The sequence below is a fragment of the Lynx rufus genome, unplaced genomic scaffold (genome assembly GCF_022079265.1).
Source record: "Lynx rufus isolate CCGP_SWC_20201006 ecotype Redwood Valley unplaced genomic scaffold, mLynRuf1.p SCAF_3, whole genome shotgun sequence".
In the NCBI taxonomy this organism is placed as follows: domain Eukaryota; kingdom Metazoa; phylum Chordata; class Mammalia; order Carnivora; family Felidae; genus Lynx; species Lynx rufus.
Window position 1 is genome coordinate 106,787,817 of NW_025814845.1, and position 24,441 is coordinate 106,812,257.

General features: G+C 34.9%; 1 protein-coding gene across 5 annotated transcripts in view; it reads right to left on the reverse strand.

Moving 5' to 3' along the window:
* The window catches only part of SCLT1 (sodium channel and clathrin linker 1), a 220,230-nt gene that overhangs the window by 155,915 nt on the left and 39,874 nt on the right, over positions 1-24,441 (reverse strand). For all 5 annotated transcript variants that reach the window (XR_006964243.1, XM_047090653.1, XM_047090652.1 and 2 more), the window contains 4 exons: positions 17,142-17,277; positions 8,874-8,996; positions 6,656-6,721; positions 2,124-2,194 (listed from right to left, as the gene is read on the reverse strand). Coding sequence is in view for 4 of the 5 variants with exons in the window: in XM_047090653.1 (XP_046946609.1) it covers positions 2,124-2,194; positions 6,656-6,721; positions 8,874-8,996; positions 17,142-17,277 (396 nt within the window). In the remaining variant the exon portion in view is untranslated. The remainder of the gene's footprint in view (positions 1-2,123; positions 2,195-6,655; positions 6,722-8,873; positions 8,997-17,141; positions 17,278-24,441) is intronic.

Genomic DNA, 24,441 nt, shown 5'->3' on the forward strand with positions numbered 1-24,441 from the left:
ATCACTGTTGCACTGTATGCTAACTAGCTTGGATGTAAATTAAAAAAAAAAAATTATAAATAACCTAAAAAATAAATAAAATAAAATTTCAAGCCCACCACTACTACGTTCCCCTCATAGCAGGCCCCCCAAGGTAGGCCTCTGGGACCATGTCTGAGTTTATGCTAATGAAGTGACACAAGGTAGGAATGGGAGCTGGGCCATGCTGGAAAGTGCAATCAGGTAATTAGAGAGTTGAGGCTTTGAGCCATGTAATATAGGCCTGACTTCTTGACCTCCAGGGAGAGAAGGTAGACTGGAGATTGAATTCAATCAAAAGGCCAATGATTCAATCAGTCATGATATTTAAATTGCAAAAGTATAGTCAAATAATGTTTTATTGGATGACACAGTCATTGAGAAATATCATTAAAAAAGTAAATTTATTTAGATTTAAAACAAATCATAGGCATATAATAAAAATACAATAAAATGTCTGGACACTAAGGCTTAGGTCAGCTTCCTAGTTGGTGAACACAGTGATGTGCCAGGAGGGTGCTGCACCCTAGTTCCATGGGCAGAGGACATGAGAGTTCTAATTTTGAGATCTTACTAAATCTCACTCAATGGGTGTCTTCTTTTGGCTGGTTCTGATTTGTGAACTTTATAATAAAATTTTAATCATAAGTATAGTGCTTTCCTGAGTTCCCTTAGACATTGTAGAGAATTACTGTGGGGACACTTGTATTTGGAGCCAGTTGGCCACGAGTGTGGGTGGCCCGGGGATCCCTAAACTTGAATCCTAGTGAAGGTTCTTATTGGGGATTGTGCTCTTAATCTGTGGAGTCTGGACTAAACATGGTTAGTGCCAGAACTGCACTGTAACTTGTATACTTTCATACTATCTAGAGTTTTCTCTAATGGACTTATGTTAGTTTTATAATTAAAATAAGACACTTCCATTTGGAAGAAAGAGAAATAAAATCTTGGGATTGAATACTATTTTAAAATGTAAAATCATTATCAAAAGAAATATAGAGGACCAAATAAGAGCCTTTGAGTAGAAATGTCTAGGGGAAAAGAATGTAAATTTATTTAAATTAAATTAAAAAGCTGATAAAGGCATAAAATTTTGTGAAATGCATTCTTCTTTTTTTAAAATAGCAAAATGTTATTTTGTGGGGCCAAATACATGATGGTGTAAAAAACAAAATAAATAGCAAGGTTCATTTAACAAACAGAAACTTACATTTTTTTAATAAAATGTAAATATATACTACAATTTAAAGATATTTCTAAGTTACTGCATCATAGAGCAAAACCCTATTATGATTATACTTTTGACTTTTCAGTATTATGATTAAGGGGGACAAAAAGTGAAAAAAAATTTTGGTCATTTGGAGCCCAATGCCAGGCTTGATTGCACCAACCCTGAAATCATGACTGAGCCACAATCAAGAGCCGGATGCTTAACCAAGTGAGCCACCCAGGTGCCCCTAAGTTGCCTGATTTTTAAAAACTCTCTACTGGCTTTCTTGTCTTCCTCTCTGTTCCACTTTCCTCCTACTGGTGCTCCCTGGTATTACATTTCAATAAACTACATGCTTTGACACCCTTTTCTCTGGGTCTAATCACAGGGAAATACAAAGAAGATATGTGCAGAAAAAATGTTTCTAAGGGAACTGATTTTATTTCATAAGCACTGGTTTTACTATCATGGAACATCCTTTCATGTGTATATTAATAGATGCCTCCTCACTAATTGTCTTGATTTCAATCTGCCTTGAGAGAAGCTTAAAAGGGAAGAAAAAAATTCATGGAAAACTCATGGAAAAATGATGGCATCATCACTTGCTCTGAAGTAAAATAATTTCTTTAAAAATTTATTTATCTTGAGAGAGAGAGAGAGAGAGAGAGAGAGAATGAATGTGTGTGAGTGGAGGAGCGGCAAAGAGAGAGGGAAGAGAGAATCTCAAGCAGGCTCCACACTATCAGCATGGAGCCCAATGCAGGGTTGGAACTCATGAACCAAGAGACCATGACCTGAGTCGAAATCAAGAGTCAGAGGCTTAACTGACTAAGCCACTAGGCATCCCTGAAAAAAAAATTATTAATCAAATAACAAAATTCATTTTTGAATTTACCTAAGTTGTTTTCGGAGTTGCTCAATTTCCACATTTTGTTCAGTTACTGTTTTCAGAAAGTGTTGGTTAGTCTGCCACAAGAAAAAAAACAGAAACGTTCAGTATTAGAACACTTAAAACTACATCTTCAAAGACTAACTACAGGGCATAAAAGTAGAAAAAATTAAGTCATGATAATGATTAGCATTTTTGACTGTAAAATATAACCTTGGCAATATTTCCTCACCTTTACTACATTAGTGGATGTCTGCTTCATTTCAAACCATGTGCATCTGTTTTTCTATGTTTTAGGTCTTTCCTTGAATATTTGAACCTCCTTTATTCACTTAACTGCCCAGAAGGTGACAGGTATTGCAGAATTCATGTCCCCAGTATGCTCTGGAAGAGCTCGATAACAATGACTGAAGAGAACTCTCCTCCTATGCTCCATGGTGGAATAAGTCTGAGCCTGTTATACAAAGGCTTCCAGAGTTCATTGGTAGGATTCAGTCTCAGTTACCCACGGTGTTAACTGGCATGATTCTTAAAAACCCTTTGGCTACCTTCTCTTCCTTTCCCAGTCTCACTTCCCCATTTCCTTACTGGTGCTCCCTTGTATTATCTCCTAAATAAATGACATGCTTTAGAATCATTTTCTCAGGGTTAGCCTGCAAAGGAACCTAAAGTAAGATATGTAGCAGTCTTCCAACTGTAGAAAAAACTTTTTTTAAGGAAACTGATTTTCTTCTGTAAGTGCTGGTTTTATCACAAAGGCACAGATCCCTTATCCTTATCATCTTTATCTATATGCCTTATAGGTAAAGTCATACAGACTCCAGTTACTTCATAATCCATAGTCTTGATTTCAGTTTCTTCCCATCCCAACAAATCATACATACATCTGTCCAAATGCTTCTCCCCAAAGCAGTTTTCATTGTGCTTCTATCATATTCTATTCAATTTCATTGACTCCCCCTCCCTCCCTCCTTCCGTCTTTCTCCTTCCTTCCTTCCTTCCTTCCTTCCTTCCTTCCTCTCTCTCTCTCTCTCTCTTTCTTAAGAGAGGGTGAGTGGGGAAGGAGCAGAGAGAGAGGGAGGGATCTGAGGAGCCAAAGCAGGTTCTGTGCTGCCAGCAGCGAGCCCAACATGGATCTTGAACTCAAAAACCTTAAGATCACAACCTGAGCCGAAGTTGGACGCTCAACTGACTGAGCCACAGATGTGCCCCATGGACTTCATATTTTTAATACACTATTTTATTTCTTCCTGAAATCAGAATTCCATCCTGCCATCATTTATCCCTCTCACATCCTGTGTGGCCCACTCACTTTAAGACAGAAATAATTGTTTCCTTTCTATATTTTGATAAAATTTTATATGCATTTTTACAATACACATCACATTATATTCAAACATTATATTTAAAGTTCATGTATTCCTGGCGAAAATATGAGTCATTTATTGAAGACCACCTTCTCCCAGAATCCTCAGTGAATGCCACATGATTTAGTACATTCTAAGTACCTAAACCTTTAAGGAATAAATGAATGAATGTCTCCATTGAAACATGGAAGAGTTTGAAGACTGCATCTTTCTTTATTTTGGGAAGCAGACTACTGCAGACCAGAATTTAGTGGTCCATTCACAGACCATAATTTAAGAGGCCAACTATCACACACAGGAAAAGAAGGCTAGAATTATGAAAGGTAGGTAAATTATACCATATCAGAATAGTTAAAACGAACAAACTGGGTGCAGCACTGGGCATGAATCAGCAAAGACCTAATGGTTACATGTAAATAATTGAAGGGTTGACTTGAAGAAGTGAGCTTATTCTATGTTACTCCAAAAGATAAAATCACGTATCAATGGGAGGAAATTTATGAAGATTTTAGTTTTCTAATAATCAGAATTCAAAAGAACAGACTCTTTGGGGAAGTGATAAATCTCTTACAAGGAATAGCTAAAGCATAGGCTAGATGATCATTTAACTGAAAAGCATTTAATGAAAGATGCCTATGTCATTTGAGGAAATAGATGACTTTTAATATCATTTCAAATTCTCCTGTCAAGCAATCTCAATGACTTCAGTCCAAACTGATTCACATCTCTGAATTCTTCTATGTCTGTAATGCACCATTAATGTTTTATTACATATACTGTCTTAGCATTAACATAATTAATGCTTGTGTCTTTTACCAGTTGGGAACACCTTAAAAATAAATGACATAGAGCATTTAGGAGAATTATAAATTGAAACTGTGAATTATAAAAAGCTAGTGTTAGAAACTAACACACTTGATTTGCTAGCAAGCCTAGTAGAGCTCAACAACTGCAACTGAATATGGCTTTGGTGTTTTGTATTTGTCATTACAAAGAAAATTAAATACTATATTAATATTCTAGAGTTTGAAGATTCATAAAGGTCCAAGGAGGCATCCCTTTCAATCATCAATCATGATTATTTCATATGTCATCCTGTTTTACCAAGTAGGACAGGAATTTATGGTTAGATGCACATTTCTCTTGCAACCTTTAACAGTGAAAGGAACTTAATATGCAATTAGCAAATATTTTTGAGTAATTTTATAAAGATGAACAAATCTCAAAAAAGAATATTATTTCACTAAGAGAACCTCTAGGAAATATCAACTACTATTATATAAATATATACTTGTAATAAATAAATATAAACTTGTACTTTTACGTATCATTCACATCACTTCCATATGTTACAAAAGTGCACTGGTCATGAAAGATAATTACTTCTTGTATACTCACCAATTTACTGTACATCATAGGGACTGATTCCATTAATCAGCTTATTATGAATTCAGGAAACTTTTTTATGGAACTGCTTGATTTTTAAAGGGTACTTTTCTTCAAGTCTGATTTTTACTCAAACGTGCTCCTATGTCTATGCTCTGAATGCTCTTTGAGACATACAAAATCTTTACAATCAGTTAGCTATGTCTCTTCACATTTAGCAGTCTTGTTTGCCACCTGATAGGTACATTAAGAAAAATTCTTAAGTTTCAAAATTTCTTTTACCATTTTCCTTTATTTTAACCACCAAGACAGCCTCTTCTTTGCTCTCTCTCTTTCATCTCTTATAGCCATCTTGTCACTCCTTTATCACTTTTGGCTAAAATCTATGAATTCTTGTATCTTAGAAAATTTTTAATGCATTTCCTATGAATACTCAAATATTTGCTTCCCATGACTTTTATCATAATGATTTTGGGTTGCTTATAATAAAATAGGAGCTCTGTGGTATAAGGTAACAGAGGATTATATAATCCCTGAAATTCTAGGAGATATACTGAAAGAATGAATAATTGTGATAATAGGTTAAACTACTGATTTCATGCAGAAATATGATTTCCTGATTATGGATATTAATCATTTAGTTCTGGAGAACTTTTAATATTATTTTTAAAATGTCTAAGAAGTATATCATCAAAAACTTTAAGTGATTAAAAAATAGAAGCTAAATAAGGCAAAATTTATTTAATAATTTTTTGCATGGTTAAAGGAGAAAATTTTGAAAGGTAGAAAAAATTAGATAACTTACTTTTGATGGCACAACTCCACTCTTAAACAAAGACATTTTCATTAGGTACTAACAAGAATTAGCAGAGTAACTAAGCAAAATGAAGAAAGGAAAGAGAGGAATTACCTGGGATGTCATAATTATATTACTCAACAATGAGGTAAAATAAAATTCCAAGAAGAAAGGAAAAGAAAAGGAGACAAAAGAAGAGAAAAAGGAAAGTGAGAGGAGAAAAAAGGTAAAGAGTAGAATTAGGAAGGCTAATTACATTTCTTTTAGAAAAATATTAAAGGGAAATTTAGATATACCAAATAATACTGGTGGTCAATCCACTAACAAATGATCCTTAACGTTCCATTATTTTTAACAAATTGGTCTATTAGTTTATTTAACAGTTCTACAATTCTTATTATATACCTAGCAGTGTGCTACACGAAATGGTAAGAATAAAGAATGAGAGGGGTGCCTGAGCGGCTCAGTCGGTTGAGCGTCTGACTTCAGCTTAGGTCATGATCTTGCGGTCTGTGAGTTCGAGCCCTATGTCGGGCTCTGTGCTGACAGGTAAGAGCCTGGAGCCTGCTTTGGATTCTGTGTCTCTCTCTCTCTCTGTACCAACCCTGCTTGCACTCTCTGTCTCTCAAAAATGAATAAATGTTAAAAAAAAGAAAAAAGAAAGAAAAGAAAAAAGAAAGAATAAAGCATGAGTCATACTCTTGAGAAGCTCACAGTCTAGAATACTCTCAGGAGATCCTACCTAGGACCCTAAGATAACCATTAGATTAGGTGGTATTTCAGAGAGATTTTAGCTTTAGATCTCCAGTAAGTTTTGTGAATTCTGTCATGCTATTGAATGTAAAAGATAAAAAAGAGGACTGCCTACTTATCTTAATTTCACATAACACAGGATTTTCTGTTACTGATTTTTATTAGCATAAATAATATTTATAGTGACAATTTCTAGTTTGTATAAACAAGCACACTAAATGGATACCTTCACTTACCATTTCTATGTTCTCATTAGTAACATGAAGTTGCTTGGTCAGTTGTTGAAAATTGGTCAGTTGATCCTATAATAGGAAGGTAGAAGTGTACATAAATAGCATTCTGTACAACAGACATAACCTGTATGTAAAATTAACCTAAAATCAAGTCTAAATTCATTGTGCCTAAGTTTAGATGAAATTACTTGCCTTTCTGTTATTGTGTGAATTAACAGTTGAAGAAATAAGACAAAAACTTTTAAAAATGATTACAAAAAATGAATGTATTTATTTTTTATGTAAGACCACTATTTCTAAAAATTGGTTTATTAGTAAATAGACATGCTAAAAGAGACATTGCATAATTTTGGAAAACTACATTCAAACCTACTCAAAACCTATAACATAAAACCCTGGCACAGGAATTATTGTCCCTCTATCCCCCTTTTAAAATTCTCATGGCTTGAATTTTTAAGTTATGTCATTATCTGTTATGATCCTGTTAAACACAGTATGTGCAGGGGACACAAAATTGGAAGGGGCTGTTAATATGTTGGATGACAGAATTAAAGACTGATAGATAACTGGGGAAATAAGGACAAAGTATTATTTGTAAAGTCTTGTTCAAAAAAAGAAAACTAACTGCATAGCTACAGTACAAGAATAAAGGTAAATAACACAGGACTTAGTAGATTGACCTAAATGAGGAAAACAGCCTCAAAGAACTAGATTGTATTAGAAATGGTTTCTAGATCTCAGAAGTAAAAGCCTTTTCTTTTTGATAAAATGCTATCTATCTATATACACATATCCATACACAGACACACTTTCAATTTTTTTTTTGACACAGAGAGAAAGAAAGAGAGGGGTGGGGGAGAGGGAGAGAGTGGCAGGGAGGGAGAATATTAAGCAGGTTCCAAGCTCAGTGTAGATCCCTACATGGGGCTTAATTCCATGACTCTGAGATCATGACCTGAACTGAAATCAAAGGTGAGTCACTCAACTGACTGAGCCACCCAGGCGCCCCCACACTTTTGAGCATAGTTGACACACAATGTTACATTAGTTTCAAGTATACAACCAACACAATAGAGAAGTGATTCAACTTCTCTATACATCGTGCTATGGCTCACCATGAGTATAGCTACCATCTGTCACCATACAATGTTGCTAAAATATCACTGACTATATTCCCTATAATGTGCCTCTTATTCTTGTGACTTATTCAGTCCATATCTGGAAGCCTGTATCTCCTCTTCACTCCCCTTCACTCATTTTTCCCATTCTCCCCGCTCCCCTTCTCTCAGAGGTAAACATCTTATGGCTCAGACTACATATGGGTTATTTGCAAACCAGGGAATATATAGAAAAATCATTTTGTAAAGTGCAAAGCATCATGTAAGCATTATTATGACTCCTTTAGGTAAAAATTCCCAATAATGCTGATGATAATAGGAACAATCTTAAACTGGAATTTGAAAAGTCCATAAATGAGAATTAAAGAAAGGCGTGATAACCAATGTATTTACATAGCTGCCTTCTCAAAACCCACAGAAAAGGAATCAGAATTTGGATTACTCTACAACTGTCAATGTTCCCAGCAGAAAAAGAATCAATGGAAGGATAAAGGAGGCAGATTTTTCAAGGAATGGATGGTCTTGTGACATGGTAAGTTCATGTCAACAGAGGTATACAGCAAAAGCTTAATGTCCACTTTGACAATATAAAAATCATTCTTTGGATAGAAAGAATGCCTTAATAATCATTAAGATCTCTTCCTATTATAAAACTCTAATCTGATTAACTTATGCTAAAACACTTGATACCTATCTTAGAGGTCACATTAAGGGTGTTAATATTTTCATCTTACATGACGTTGTCACTATATTTGAGCAGGTTTCTTCACTGGCCATGATCTAATGAATAGTTTCTGTCTTAAGCAAGGTAGGAAATTAACAATATAAAAGTTTGGGGGTCCATTTATACAGAATCATCTTATACCTGCTTCTTAGAACTAAATACAGCTTCCATTGCTAATTTATATTATAAAACCTAATGTACAATAGGCACTGCTTTGACTAACTGTCCAAGAAATATCTAATCAGCAAAGATCTATTTAACATAAATAACACAATGGACACTTAGGCATTCCTCTTCAAAACTGAGTTTCTCCAGAATGAAGATATATAAGAAAACTATGAAAACTGATATGTAAGAAAACTATGAAATCCAAGATTACCTTTTGTTTTTGACTTTCAGCTACATGAATCTGGGCCTCAGTCATATATTCCTGGTAAAGTCTCTGAAGTCTGTCCAACTCCTGAGAAGCAGTCTGCCAGAGTTCCACAGCCTGAGTTTTTTCCTATAAAACAAAAAGAATCAAGAATTCACTAAATTATTAGTAGGCTATTACACAGTACAAATGAATCATATTCTTTTACAGAATGAATTCTTATATATAAAGTCACAAAAATATAAATAAGACTGTGTAAAGATGGTATAGTCGTACTATTTTTGATGATATGCACTTTGTATTTTTTTTAATCTTTTTTTTTTTTTTTCTTGTCAGGGGGAAGGGCAGGGGGAGAAGGAGAAGAGACTCTCAAGCAGGCTCCATGCTGGGCATCAATGCAGCACCCGATTCCATGACCCTGAAATCATGACTTGAACTGAAATCAAGAGTCTAGACACAACCGACTGAGCCACCCAGACGCCCTGATATGCACTTGTGTTAATAACAATTTAGAGAAGAACCCAAAAGATGAAATTTCTTATGTTGAAATTTATTATTTCATAGCTAAAATTTAACTTTTTAATTTTTTTTAATGTTTATTTTTGAGAGAGAGAGACAGAGCATGAGCAGGGGAGGGGCAGAGAGAGAGGGAGACACAGATTCTGAAGCTGGTTCCAGGCTTTGAGATGTCAGCACAGAGCCCAATGCGGGGCTTCAACTCATGAACTATTGTTGATAGTGCTGCTGTAAACATGGGAGTGCATGTGCCCCTCTGAATCAGCATTTCTGTGTCTTTGGATAAATTCCTAGCAGTGCAATTGCTGGGTTGTACGGTATTTGTATTTTGAATTTTTTAAGGAAGCTCCATACTGTTTTCCAGAGTGGCTACAACAGTTTGTATCCCCGTTCCCATTTCTCCACATCCTCGCCAACATCTGCTGTTTCTGGAGTTAATTTTAGCCATTCTGACCAGTGGGAGGTGGTATCTCATTTGGATTGTGTTTCCCTGAGGATGAATGATGTTGAGCATCTTTTCTTTGCTTAATTTTTTTTTAATGTTTATTTATTTTTGAGACAGAGAGACGGAGCATGAGTGATGGAGGGGAAGAAAGAGAGGGAGACACAGAAGCCAAAGCAGGCTCCAGGCTCTGAGATGTCAGCATAGAGCTTGAGGTGGGGCTTGCACTCACGAACCATGAGATCATGACCAGAGCCAAAGTCAGACGCTTAACCAACTGAGCCACTAGGTACCCCTTGAGCATATTTTTATGTGTTTGTTTCCATCTGGATGTCTTCTTTGGAGAAGTGTCTATTCATGTCTTCTGCCTATTTCTTCACTGGATTATTTGTTTTTTGGGTGTTGAGTTTGAGATGTTCTTTATAGATTTTGGATACTAACCCTTTTTATCTGAGATGTCAATTGCAAATATCTTTTCCCATTCTGTTGGTTGTCTTTTAGTTTTCTTGACTGTTTCCTTTGCTATGCAGATGCTTTTTGTCTTGATAAGGTCCCAATAGTTCATTTTTGCTTTTATTTCCCTGCCTCTGGAGACATGTCAAATAAGAAGTTGCTGTGGCTTAGGTCAAAGAGATTGGTGCCTGTTTTCACCTATAGTATTTTGATGGTTTCCTGTCTCACTTTTAGGTCATTCATCCATTTTGAGTTTATTTTTGTATATGGTGTAAGAAAGTAGCCCAGTTTCATTCTTCTGCATGTTGCTGCCCAGTTCTACCAGACCCGTTGGCTAAAGAGACTTTTTTCCATTGGATACTCTTTCCTTCTTTGTTGAAGATTGGTATATTTGTGGGTCCATTTCTGGGTTCTCTATTCTATCCCATTGATCTGTGGGTCTGTTTTTATGTCAATACCATACTGACTTGATGATTACAGCTTTGTAATACAAGTTGAAGTCCAGGATTGTGATGCTCCCAATTCGTTTTCTTTTTCAACATTACTCTGGCTATTTGGAGTCTTTTGTAGTTTCATACAAATTTTAGGACTGTTTGTTCTAGCTCTGTGAAGAATGCTGGTGTTATCTTGATAGGCATTGCACTGGATGTCTAGATTGCTTTGGGTAGCATCAACACTTTAACAATATTTATTCTTCCATTCCATGAGCATGGAATGTTTTTCCATTTGTTTGGATATTTTTCAATTTCTTTCATAAGCTTTCTATAGTTTTCAGCATACAGATCTTTTACCTCTTTGGTTAGGTTTATTCCTAAGTATTTTATGGTTTTTGGTGCAGTTGTAAATGGGATTGATTCCCTGATTTCTCCTTCTGTTGCTTCATTATTGGTGTATAGAAATGCAACCGACTTCTGCACATTGATTTTAAATCCTGTGACTTTGCTGAATTACGTATCAGCTTTAGCAGGTTTTTGGTGGAGTCTTTCAGATTTTCTATGTAGAGAATCATGTCATCTGTGAAGAGTGGAAGTTTGGCTTCTTCTTTGCCAATTTGGATGCCTTTATTTGGTTTTGTTGTCTGATTGCTGAGGCTAGGACTTCCAACACTATGCTGAACAACATTGGTGAGAGTGGACATCCCTGTTATTTCTGATCTCAGGGGGAAAGAGCTTGGTTTTTCTCCATTGAGGATGATATTAGCTGTGGTCTTTCCTATATGGCTTTTATGATATTAAGATATGTTCCTTCTATCCCGAGTTTTGTGAGGGTTTTATCAAGAAAGGATGCCATGTTTTGCTGAATGCCTTTTCTGCATCTGTAGACAGGATCATATAGTTCTTATCCTTTCTTCTATTAATGTGGTGTATCACATTGATTGATTTGCAAATATTGAACCAACCCTGCAGCCTAGGAATGAATCCCACTTGTTCATGGTGAATAATTCTTTTAATGTACTATTGAGTTCGATTTGCTACCATCTTGTTGAGAATTTCTGCATCCAGGTTCATCAGGGATATTGGCCTGTCATTCTCCTTTTTAGTGGGGATTTTGGTTTTGGAATCAAGGTAAGGTAATGCTGACTTCATAGAATGAGTCTGGAAACTTTCTTTACATTTGTATTTTTTGGAACAGCTTGAGTAGAATGTCTGGTAGAATTCCCCTAGGAAGCCATCTGGCCCAGGACTCTTTTGTTGGGAGATTCTTGATAACCCATTCACTTCTTCACTGGTCTGTTCAAGTTCTCTATTTCTTCCCATTTGAGTTTTGGTAGTATATGAGTGTCTATGAATTTGTCCACTTCTTCCAGATTGTCCAGTTTATTGGCATATATAGTTTTTCATAGCATCATCTTACACTTGTACTTCTGTGGTGTTGGTTTTACTCTCTCCTCTTTTATTTGTATCTATTTGGATCCCCTCTCTTTTCTTTTTGAAGTCTGGCTAGGGGGTTATCAATTTTTTTTATTCTTTCAAAAAGTCAGTTCTTAGTTTCATTAATCTGTTTTATTGTTTTCTTTTGGATTCTATTTATTTCTGCTCTAATGTTTATTATTGCCTTTCTTCTGCTGGCTTTGGGCTTTATTTGCTTCAGCTTTTCTAGGTGTAAGGTTAGGTTGTGTATTTGGGACCTTTCTGACTTCTTGAGATAGGCCTGAATTACAATGTATTTTCCTCTTAGGACTGCCTTTGCTGCATCCCAAAGGGTTTAGACTGTTGTGTTCTCATTTTCACTTGCTTTCACGTATTTTTAAGTTTCTTTTTAAATTTCGTTTAACCTATTCATTCTTAAGTAGGATGTTCTTTAACCTCCATGTATTTGGGGGCTTTCAAGTTTCATAGTGTTGTGATCTGAAAATATGCACGGTATGACCTCAATCTGTTTGTACCTGTTGAGGGCTGTTTTGTGACCCAATATATGATCTATTTTGGAGAATGTTCCATGTGCACTCGAGAAGAATGTGTATTCTGCTTTATTATGAAAAATTCTGAATATATCTGTTAAGTCCACCTGGTCCAATGTGTCATTCAGAGACATTGTTTCTGTACTGATTTTCTGCCTAGATAATCTGTCCATTGTTGTAAGTGGTGTATAAAAGTCTCTTACAATTATGGTGTTTATCAGTAAATTTGCTTCTGTTTGTGATTAATAGATTTATATAAGTGGATGCTTCCACACTGGGGGCATATTTACAATTATTAAAACTTCTTGGTGCAGAGAACCTTTAATTATGATATGCCTTTTTTGATTTGTTACAGTCTTTCTTTTCAAATCCAGTTTGTCTGATGAAAGTATGGCTACTCTGGCTTTCTTTCAACGTCCATTAACATGATAGATGGTTCTCCATCCCCTCACTTTCAAGGAGTCTCTTGTAGGCAGCATATTGATGGCTCTTGTTTTTTATCCATCTTGAAACCCTATGTCTTTTGATTGGGGCATTTAGTCCATTTACATTCAGAGTGATTGTTGAAAGATATGAATTTAGTGCCATTGTGTTTTCTGTAGATTTGATGTTCGTGGTGATATCCCTGGTCCTTCTGTAGTCTTTGCTGCTTTCCACACACACAGTACCCCTTAGGATCTCTTGTAGGCCTGGTCTAGTCATCACAAACTCCTCTAGTTTTCTTTTTGTCTGGAGAACTCTTTTTTTTCTCCCCTTCTATTCTGAACGACAGCTTTGCTGGATAAAGGATTCTTGGCTGCATAATTTTCCTATCCAGCATGTTGAATATTTCCTGCCACTCCCTCTGGCCTTCCAAGGTTCAGTGGACAAGTCTGCTACTACCCTTATGTGTCAACCCTTGTAGGCTAAGGATCGTTTGTCCTTAGCTGTTTTCAGAATTCTCTCTTTATCTTTGTATATTGCCAGAGTCACTAGGATATGTCATGGTGTTGACCTGTTCTTGTTGATTCTGAAGGGAGTTCTCTGTGCCTGTTGGACTTGGATGCCTGTTTCTTTCCCCAGATTAGGACAGTTCTCAGCTATAATTTGTTCAAATAAACCTGCCCCTTTCTCTCACTCTTCTTCTTCTGGAACTCCTATGATATGGACACTCGTTTCATTTCATGGAATCACTTAGGTCTCCAATTCTCCCCTCGTGATCTAGTAATTTCCTCCCCCCTGCCTTTTTCTTTTCAGCTTATTTTCCAAAATTTTATCTTCTATTTCACCTCGTCTCTCCTCTGCTTCTTCCATTCTCGCTGTCACTGTTTCTAGTTTATTTTGCATCTCAGTTATACCATTTTTTAATTCATCATGACTAGTTCTTAGGTCTTTGATCTCTGCAACAAGAGTTTCTCTGGTGTCTTCTATGCTTTTTTCAAGCCCAGTTGTTAGTCTTATGACTGTTATTCTAAATTCTTGTTCAGATATATTACTTATATCTGTTTTGAACAATTCTCTGGCCTTGCTTTCTTCTTGAAGAAATCTTGAATTCTCTTTTGGGGAGAATTCCTCCGTTTTGTCATTTTGGCTAAGTTTCTGTGTTTTGTGTTTTAAAAGCTTCTTCTGTGTCCTGCACCTGAGTGTACTACTATATTAAAAAGGGGTCATACCCTATCCAGGCCTGGCACTCCAGGTATTTTTGGTATATGTGGTGTGCACTCTGTTGTACATTTTGGCTGCTCATCCTAGTGATCAGTACTGTGCAGAGCTCCTCTTTGCTTGTAGTGGCGGAATGTGTGGGCCTTCAACCAGATGTGCTTTAATGTTTTTGATGAAGTAACCAACTCACCCCCCAAAAAAGGAAAGAGGGTGGAAGTCTTATCCCATAAAAAAAGAAAAATGAAAAGAGAGAAAAGAAATCCAAATAGAGAATCAAAAAACTATAAGGCTAAATTCAGGGAGAGAGAGAGGAAAATAAAGAAGAAGAGAGAAGTTGGAAAAAGAACAGAATAAAAATGACTAATAATATATTATATATATATATATATAATATTATTATTTATACACACACACACACACATATATACATATATATATATATATATATATATACGTATATATATGTATATAAGAATTGACCAAAAACAAATCAGAAACTTTGAGCCTGATTCCAAAAGAAACATAAAAGAGGGAAGAGAAAGAAAAAGAAAAGAATAAAGGAAAACAAACAGAAAAACAAACAAAAAGAAACACTTGTGTGTTGGTGCCGGGGACCAGTGGCTGTGCTGGTCTGGAGGAGAGGCCAGCTGTGTTGTATCAGTCAGTCTTCCTCCATTAAGTAAGCAGTTGCCATATAGGCAGAGTTTGGTGTAAGCTGGTCTCGCCTCCACTAGGGGCCACTGAGGTGCTCTCTTAAGTCCCACTGTGTTGGTGTTGGTGTTGGGGAGAAAAATGTCAACCCCCCAATCTCTCTTCCCTGGACTGGGTATCTCAACCCACGCTGTTCAGGCAGTCCTCACAGAATAGTTAGGGGAGTCAGCTTGCCCTGATCCACAGTTCCTGCGCCTTCTAAGTGCTCAGCTGGGATTCATAACCCAAAGTCTCAAAGGACCCAGCTCAGTGGGACTCCTTTCCCCCGTTCTGGAGTAGAGCCACCCGACCCTGCTGATTTAAAAGGCCTTTGGCTGGCATCTGCAGGGTCTCTTTTCCTTGGGGAGGCAATATACTGTCTTCACAAAGTACTCCAAGAAGGGGACTGTTCTCTCCCAGTACTCCTCTGAGATTCTACACCATGCTATGTGCTTTGGAGCTGGCTTCCTCCTCCCCAGAAGCATGAGCCAAGGCTTCCAGCTTGGTTCCACAGAAAGCCACGCACTTTTGAAATCTTGTTTCAGCTTCTAAGGCTTTTTTGCGAAATAGAACCTGGTACTCTCCATATTTTTTGTTCCCCAGTCTGTGGTCCAGAGAAGTTTTCCTTTTGTGCTAATTTGACATTGGAATTTCACAGCCCCTCTCTTTCTCTCCCTTTTTTCTCTCCACAGAAGGGGTTCCCTCCCCTCTGTGCCTATGCCGTTTTATCTCCCCCAATTCACATACATGTACTTGGAATCTGCCAAGCTGTCTCCCTACAACAGTGGAGATACTCCTGCCACTCTGCATATCTATTTCCTGGATGTTCAAGTGATCTGACCGAAATAGAGCTATGTTTGAGGGACAAGGAAAATCCCAGTCCCCCTACTTCTCTGCCATCTTAACTTCTCCCTCTCCAATTTCTAGTTCTTGTTTTTCAGTTTTACTGAAGTATGATTGACAAATAATCATTGTATATACTTAAGGTATATTAACAGAGGGTTGTTTTACATATGGTCTACCACAATCTATTAAGGACTACTGAGAATTGTACATTGTGCATCAGCTTTTGCTACCTGGTTAGAAAGCATTCATAAGCTTCAATTAATTTTCATTCATTTCTATATAAATATTTAGAAATCCTTATAATACTAGTTTGAACAGAGTAAAGAGCATGCTTTTTCAAATTCCTTCCCTTTACACATTAAAAAAATAAAATCAGAGTTAAATACATGCTCCTTTATCAAGGTACATATAGCCTGCCTGATTAAATTCTCAATTTCACAAGTATAAAAATTTTAAAACAAAATTTCTAGGATATAAAAAAAGTGATTTTTCATAGATAACGATAAAATCAAAATCACAATAAAGAATTTGTAATCTCCATTTATAAATGAGGAAACCGAGGCACGTAAGTAGAAAGTAGAATGAGATTCAAATCCATACAAGTTATGAGATGCCTAGAATAGAAAATTATAAATTAAAATTAAACTCCTTTATGTATAATCACAAAAATGTTCAGTGTAGAAAACAGGATATATGTATGTATAATATATATATATATGTATACCAAATACATATATATACGTATAACAAATACATATATATACATATAACAAATACATATATACATATATATATATATAACAAATGTGTGTGTGTGTGTGTGTATATATATATATATATAAAACAAATATTTCAATTACTATGAGGGAGGACAAAAGGAGAGAAAGTAACTTGGAGAAGTATAATTTTGAAAAAATATAATTCTATGATCTTAGAAAACTGAAGAGAACACAGTAAGAAAATAAAACACAGAAAAATGAAAAATGTAAATTTAGGTGAGTGAATAATTTTAAAAATTTTCTTGGGAATTAAAATATTTTAATAAGACATAAAAATCACATCAAAAACTTTATGATTCAATTAAAACATACATTTTGTAACTATATTTATAACAATTTAGGGAGGGTATATATTATACGTTTTGTTAGCTGTTAAATGTATCTTGTAGAAAAGCAGTATGTATTAATTTTGCTGTTCCACTATTATCATTCATAAATAATGATTAACAGAGATTTAAAAAATTCTGTTAATTCAGAATAAAATTTTAAAAATATATTTCACTCACTTGATTGGCTAGTTGTAATTGTTCTTGAAGATTCCTGACTGTTTCATCATCTGTATATATATCATTTCCCATATCTGTGCCAAAGGGAAGGGTCTCCAGTTGCTTTTCAACAGCATCTTTTAATTCACTGTGCAACCTTCAGAAAAAAGTTAACACAATAGGAATATAAATTCATTTTACTAGCAGTAATCACTTTCAGAATCAACTAAAAAAACATTTTGGTCAGAAATCATTCTTTAAAATGAAAGTTCTTCACACAAAAGTCATTTTTAAGTAGCCCTCAAAAATTAGAAGTTTTAATCACCATTAAATACTGCACTACAAGTGTAAAAATATAACAATTTCAAACACACTAAATTGTCATAATTAATTCAAGCATAATTCAGTTTGTCCTAGAAAGATCTAAATTTTTCAAACTGGTAAAATTCAGATATTACACCCTATTAACTGATGAAAAAGCCATTCAGAAATGTAAATACAACAATGGTTTCATCTAGTCAATTAAAAGGAAATGTGATATAAAATTCTGTGGAATTATTTATTTTTTCCATTGCATTTCATAAATCTCAGTTGACTTACTAGATCCAGTTAATAAACAGAATAAAATTGTTGCTGGTTATGAAATCAAGACTATTAGTAGAGGCACAGTATTCAGCTAGACCATAACTCTGAAAGCCTTAAATTCAATTTTAATGTTAACATTAAAGTAAATTACACATATGTATTATGTTTTAAACAGCTACCAAAAAAAAAGTTATAGAAAGGTACATCTAAAAAGACGGATTAAGTGTTTTATTTTAAAACCTAAGAGGAAGAAAAAAAAAATTGTAATATCGGAGAAACTTGAAAACCCTTAACTCATACAATTATAGGCAGAAATGTTATTTATAATAAACATATCTTATGGCAAGTTTCCCAAAGAAACTGCCTCCACCTATTTAAAATAAAGACAATTATCTACTGACATTAAAAAATCTCCATTGAAACTAGAAAACTTCAATTTAATATTTAGAATATATTTACTGAAAACAAAGTTCATCAAACACAGTTTGGATAATTTAGGAACAACAAGAAATTACTCCCTAAGGAAAGTACAGAATTTGCTAATTATTTCCTAGTTAAAAATTTTAAAAGTATTTAGAATTATCAATAACACAAAGGTTCATATTTTAAAATATTTCTAGTATTTTATGTTTTTCACTTTTATTCAATTTTTAACTCTAGTTCTAGTATAGTTAACAGTGTTATATTAGTTTCAGGTGTACAATATAGGAATTCAACAACTGCATACATTACTCAGTTCTCATCACAAGTGCACTCCTTAATCCCCATCATCTATTTCACCTATCCCCCCACCCATCTCCCGTCTGGTAACCACCAGTTTGTTCTCTATAGTTAAGGGTCTGTTTCTTGGTTTATCTCTTTTTCTCCCCACTGTTCATTTGTTTTGTTTCTTAAATTCCATGAGTGAAATCATACAGTATTTGTCTTTCTCTGACTCATTTCACTTAGCAACTCTAGCTCCATCCATGTCACTGCAAATGGCAAGATTTCATTCTTTTTTTATGGCTCAATATTCCATTGTCTTTATCTACAACATCGTTTTTATCCATTCATCTATTAATGGACACTTAGGCTGCTTCTATAATGTGGCTACAGTAAAAAATGCTACAATAAACACAGGATGCCGCATATTATCTTTTAGAATTAGCATTTTTGTATTCTATGGGTAAATACCCAGTATTATTATTATTGGATGGTAGGGTAGTTCTATTTTTACTTTTTTGAGGAACTTCCATACGGTTTTCCACAGTTGCCGCACCAGCTTGCACTCCCACCAACAGTGCACAAGGATTCCACATCACTGCCAGCACCTGTTTCTTGTATTTTTGATTTTAGCCATTCTGACAGGTATAAGGTGATATCTCATTGTAGTTTTGATTTGTATTTCCCTGATGATGGGTGATGTTGAGCCTCTTCAGATGTTGGGCATCTGTATGTCTTTTTTGAGGAAATATCTGTTAATGTCGTCTGCCCAGGTTTTGTTTTGTTTTTTTGTTTGTTTGTTTGTTTTTTTGGCTTTTAGGTTTACTTATTTGAGAGAGAAAGAGAGAGTGAGCATGAGCAAGGGAGGGGCAGAGACAGAGAGAGGGAGTGAGAGAATCCCAAGCAGCCTCCACACTTACCACAAAGGCTGACGTGGGGCTCGATCTTGCAAACTGTGAGATTATGAACTGAGCCGAAATCAAGAGTCAGACGCTTAACAGACTGAGCCACCCAGATGCCCCAATATGCTGAAATTTAATATAATTACTACTATTTAGGGGCTTAAATCTACTATCTTAGTATTTGCTTCCAATATGCCCCATTTTGATTTTCTCTCCTTTAATGCTTTCTTTTATTTTAAAAAATGTGTTTATTTTAGATGACTCTATTTTAAAAAGACTTAATTGTTTAGCAGTTTTAGGTTCATAGCAGAAGTGAGCAGAAAGTACAGAGATTCCCTAATATATCCCTTGACCCCCTTGCCATGACCTCCCCCACTATCAACATCCCCCACCAGAATGGTACATTTTTGCAACTGGTAAACCTACACTGACACCATTACCCAAAGTCTATAGTTTACATTATGGTTCACTCTTAGTATTATAAAACAGTCTATAATGACGTGTATCCATCACTATAGCAGCTTACAGAACGGTTTCACTGCCCTACAAATCCTATGTGCTCTGCCTTTTCATCCCTCTCTTCTTTCACTTCCCTCCCCGAAGCTCCTGGCAACCACTGATCATTTTATCATCCCCATAGTTTTGCCTTTTCTAGAACGTCATGTAGTTGGAATGATACAATATGTAGCCTTTTCAGACTGACTGCTTTCACTTAGTAATATGTTTAGGGTTCCTCCATATCCTCTCATAGCTTCATAGCTCATTTCTTAATATTGCTGAGTAATATTCCATAGGCTGGATGTGCTACAGTTTATTTATCCATTCACCTATTGAAGGACATCTTGGTTTTTTCCAAGTTTTGGCAATTGTGAATAAAGGCAGCATAAACATTCATGTGCAGGTTTTTGTGTAGACATAAGTTTCCAATTCCTTTAGGTAAATACCAAGGAGTATGACTGCTGAATTGTTATAGTAAGATGATGTTTCATATTTTAAGAAACCACCAAATGGTCTTCCTAGGTGACTGTACATTTTGCTTTCCCACCAGCAATGACTAAGAGTTCCTGTTGTTCTATATTGGTTACTTTTTATTATTCTATTTTTCTACTTTATTAACTTGGCAGTTATATGATCCTTTACTTTCACAGTCTACCCTAGAGATTAAAACACACACACAGAATTAACAAAACTCTAAAATAAATAAGTATTCTATTACTTTTGGGCAATGCTGAAACCTGAGAATACCTTAACTGTATTTACCCTTTTCCCAAATTTATGATATTGCTGCTTTGTATTTTAATTCCCTACAAATACTTTAGAAACATTATTATTGTTTCAGAATAGTTAATGTGATATTCATTACACTTTCTCCCTTAGTTACCCTTTCCCCTCTTTTTGTAGAATATCCTTTTAGGATTTTAATTTTGCTACTGGTAATTTTTTCAATTTCTTTTCATCTGAAAATGTACTAATTTGACTTCTAGAAAAACATTTCACTAGATACATAATTCTAAATTAAGAGTCCTTCTTTCAGCACTTTGAAGATATTGCACTGTCTCCTGATTTCCATCATTTGTTGAGTAGTCAGTTTATGTCTTATTGCTACTTCTTTGAAGACAATTTTTCTGCTTTGAACATTTTAAAAAATGGTCTTTAAATTTGTATTTAATGTTCTAGCCATGTATCTAGATATAGATTGTTTGCTTGTTTTTGTATTATCCAGCTTATGATACATGCTGTTTCCTTAACCTGCAGATTGAGGTCTCTCTGTCCTCTCTTTCTCAGGCTTAAGTTATATGAATTTTAGTTTTCACTATTTCCCTTATGTCTCTTACATTATTTCCTGTATTTTTCTATCTCCTCGTCTCTGTGATCTTCACTCTGAATATTTCCTTCAGACTTGGACTGTATTCCATTAATTCCCTCTTCAGTTATGTCTTACTTCATTACCATATGTTTTCAGTTCTGAATTTGTTTGGTTCCTTTTTTAGAGTTCCCTATCCCCTTATCAACATTCTCAAAATTTTGTCTGTTTTCACTGAACATATTAAGCATAGTTATTTTAAAGGCCAATCCTGTGGATTTTTTTATATTGTCTATTATTTATCATTGTTTAAAACTATGTTCTTTAAGATATGAGCCAGATATTACATGGGGAGATATTTTGAGGCCTAGCAATAATGTTATCTTCCTATAAAATGGTCCTTTTTTTTTTTTTTTTTTTTCTTCTACATGTGGCTAGTGGCATTATTGATCTCTGAACAGAGATTCAGGTAATTCCAAGCTATGTTTTAGATCTTTTTAGGACTACTAGATTTTTGGGGTCACTCTTACTCATAGGGTACCCCAACCCAATGCCCGAAAGCTTACTGAGCCACTGAGCCTCTAATCTGATGGGCTCTGACTTTCCATTTGAATCTCTCTAGCTCTGTTAATTTGTTTCAAGCCCCATTTTTCAACCTTTGCCTACTCCAGGATAATGAGATATACCTATGAAGGCAGCTCCAAATGCAGGCTCATATCCCTGGATTTCATTATTTTCCTGGTCCTTCCCTAGAATTCTCCAATGAGTTCATTTAAACAGATCTGACTGTTGTCAAATATCTGTCCCAATTTCCTAGTTTTTGTCTAGAATTTCTAGTTTTTGTCAGAAGGAGTCTGATTTACCTAGTCTGCCATCATTGTAAACAAAAATCTCTAGTTCACTTATTTTCAATTTTATTTTTCAATTAATTACAAATGTTCTGAGTACTAGTTTGGCTGCATCTCACTAGTTTGATATGTTGTTCATTTTAAGAAGTTTTTAATTTTTTTAATTCTTTTCATCTCAGGAGTTAGCTGAAAACGTAGTTAAAAATTATTTGTGCCTGTTTTTTGTTATTTCAAACTTTACTGTAGGTGTGATTTATGACTTTTTAAATTTGTATCTGTGTACACGATGAGTAGGGTTTGCAGTCCATGTCTATGTTTACAAAAGTTTCATAAGCCTTTGAAAACAACAGTATATTCTTGTCGGTTGAAATGAGTGCATACAAACATATACCCACATACTCAAACTTATTATTTGTTCTTTCCTCTATAGCCTTATGCTTATTTTTATCCTACAGACTTATTTTTGTCCTTATTTTCTTTGAAAGATAATTGTAATAATATATTTGTAAATGCTTATTAAATGAATTTTATCTAATTCTCCAAAGATATTAGAAATATAACTGAGAAAATAAAACTATTTAATTACCACAAAGATTTAAGGAATTAATCTTTTTCAAAGCATTCCTTTTTTATGTTTTTTGAAAGTTAGACACTAATAATTATGTTCAACAAACATTTGAAGGGGTATTACATAGAAGATAGTAAGAGTTCTGGTTCTCATTGTATTTATTCAAATATATAATAATTAAGTCAAAATGTAAGAGCCTGAGGAAAATAAAAAGAAGAAAGTTCCATTATTTTGGACAGCTTGATAGTAAGAAGAGAAATCATACAAAGCTTTGTGGAGGTAAACAATATTATCCTTATTATTAATAACTAGTAGCATTCACTTTTTCTGCTGCCACCACTTTCTAGTGCAATTTCTAGAAAAATCCAATCTTACTGGTTTAGCTAGTTGCAAAACTGATTTGCTGAGGGAACAGGTAAATATGCCACAGTTAGGAAGCTGGACAATCAGGAAGCAACTATACCTACTGCTGGTTCCAAGCTCACACATTCTTAGATGAGATCCTGGGATTAGGATTACTGCCAGTTAGGATAACCTGCAGAACACCATGCTTTAGCTTCAACAGAAGTAGCTGCCCAGAATTATCGGCTCTAGAGCTACTCTACACTTGTTAGATTCTCAACCACAAAAACAGACCTCAGATACTGCTTCTCTTCCTACTTATCTCCTAATTTAGATCTCTTACAAGTACTTATTGTTAGCAGAACCTAATTCATATCCTGAACTAGATTTCAGTTTTCCAGCCTCTTGCACTACAGGAATACACACTTAAAAGAGGTTGGAACAGCCAATCTATATCATAGCTGCATTACTTACTATGACTGCACAATTTAATTAAATATGACTCAAAGTGATACACTTAACATATAAAAGAGTTGTTTTTTTCCCCCCATGAAACCTGGACTGAAAATAAAAGGCTCAATGAAGATGAGTCATTAAAGAACTGCTAGTGAATTAAGGTAAGTAAAATAACTACAAAAACTCAGGAAAATTATAAAATCACAGAAGATCAAAAGATCAAAGGGATCTCTCAGTTTTTACTCTTCAAAGAAACAAACTGAGAATTATAAAGAATGCATTTTATAGTTTATGCATAAAAGATGCTAAAGCACTGTTCAACAGTGTTATGTATACAGTAGTAAATAGAAAAGACAAGGGTCTTGCTCTCGTGAAGGATACATTTTACTAGATAAGACAAAAAATAAGGAAGCGAATAAATAATTTCAAGTAGTAATAGGTGCCAAAAATAAAATAAAATTATATTAGAGAAAAAAGAAAAGGGAAGAGCATAGAAACAGCTAGATAATGTGGTCAGGGAATGTTTTCCTGATTAAAAAAACCTGAACAAAGGGAAGGAGACAGTGCCATGCAGATCTGAAGAAGAGCATTCTAGGCAGAAGAAACGGGTAAGGTGTTCTATTAGAAACTGGTCTGCCAGGTTTAAGGAAGCCAAGTACGAAGGCTGGCATGACTAGAGATTAGTACTCAAAGGGAACTGTGGTAAGAGTGTATGTATGTACACATAAGTATACAAATACACTCAGTTATAAAAACAGATATAGAGAAAAAAGAGACATAGCTCTGCCTTTATGAGATTCAAAACTTAAATTTAAAACTTTATTAGGCTTAGGATTTGGCAAACTTCTGGGGATGGTCTTCCTTACAGTGCCTCAAATAGCACAAGAGCACCAGTATTTACCATGTAATCCCAGAGATTTTTCTTTCTCTCGTTCAAAAATAGATCAAATATATTCATCTTCTGCTATTAGAAAAATGAACCAAGTTTTAGGGTTGAGAATACCATTTTTTTGGACTACTAGTAAAAAATAATGGCTTCATTATTGCTTTTATAAACACATAAATTTCTCAAGTTTCAAAAAAACATTTAACATGTGCTCATAGGATACTGTCA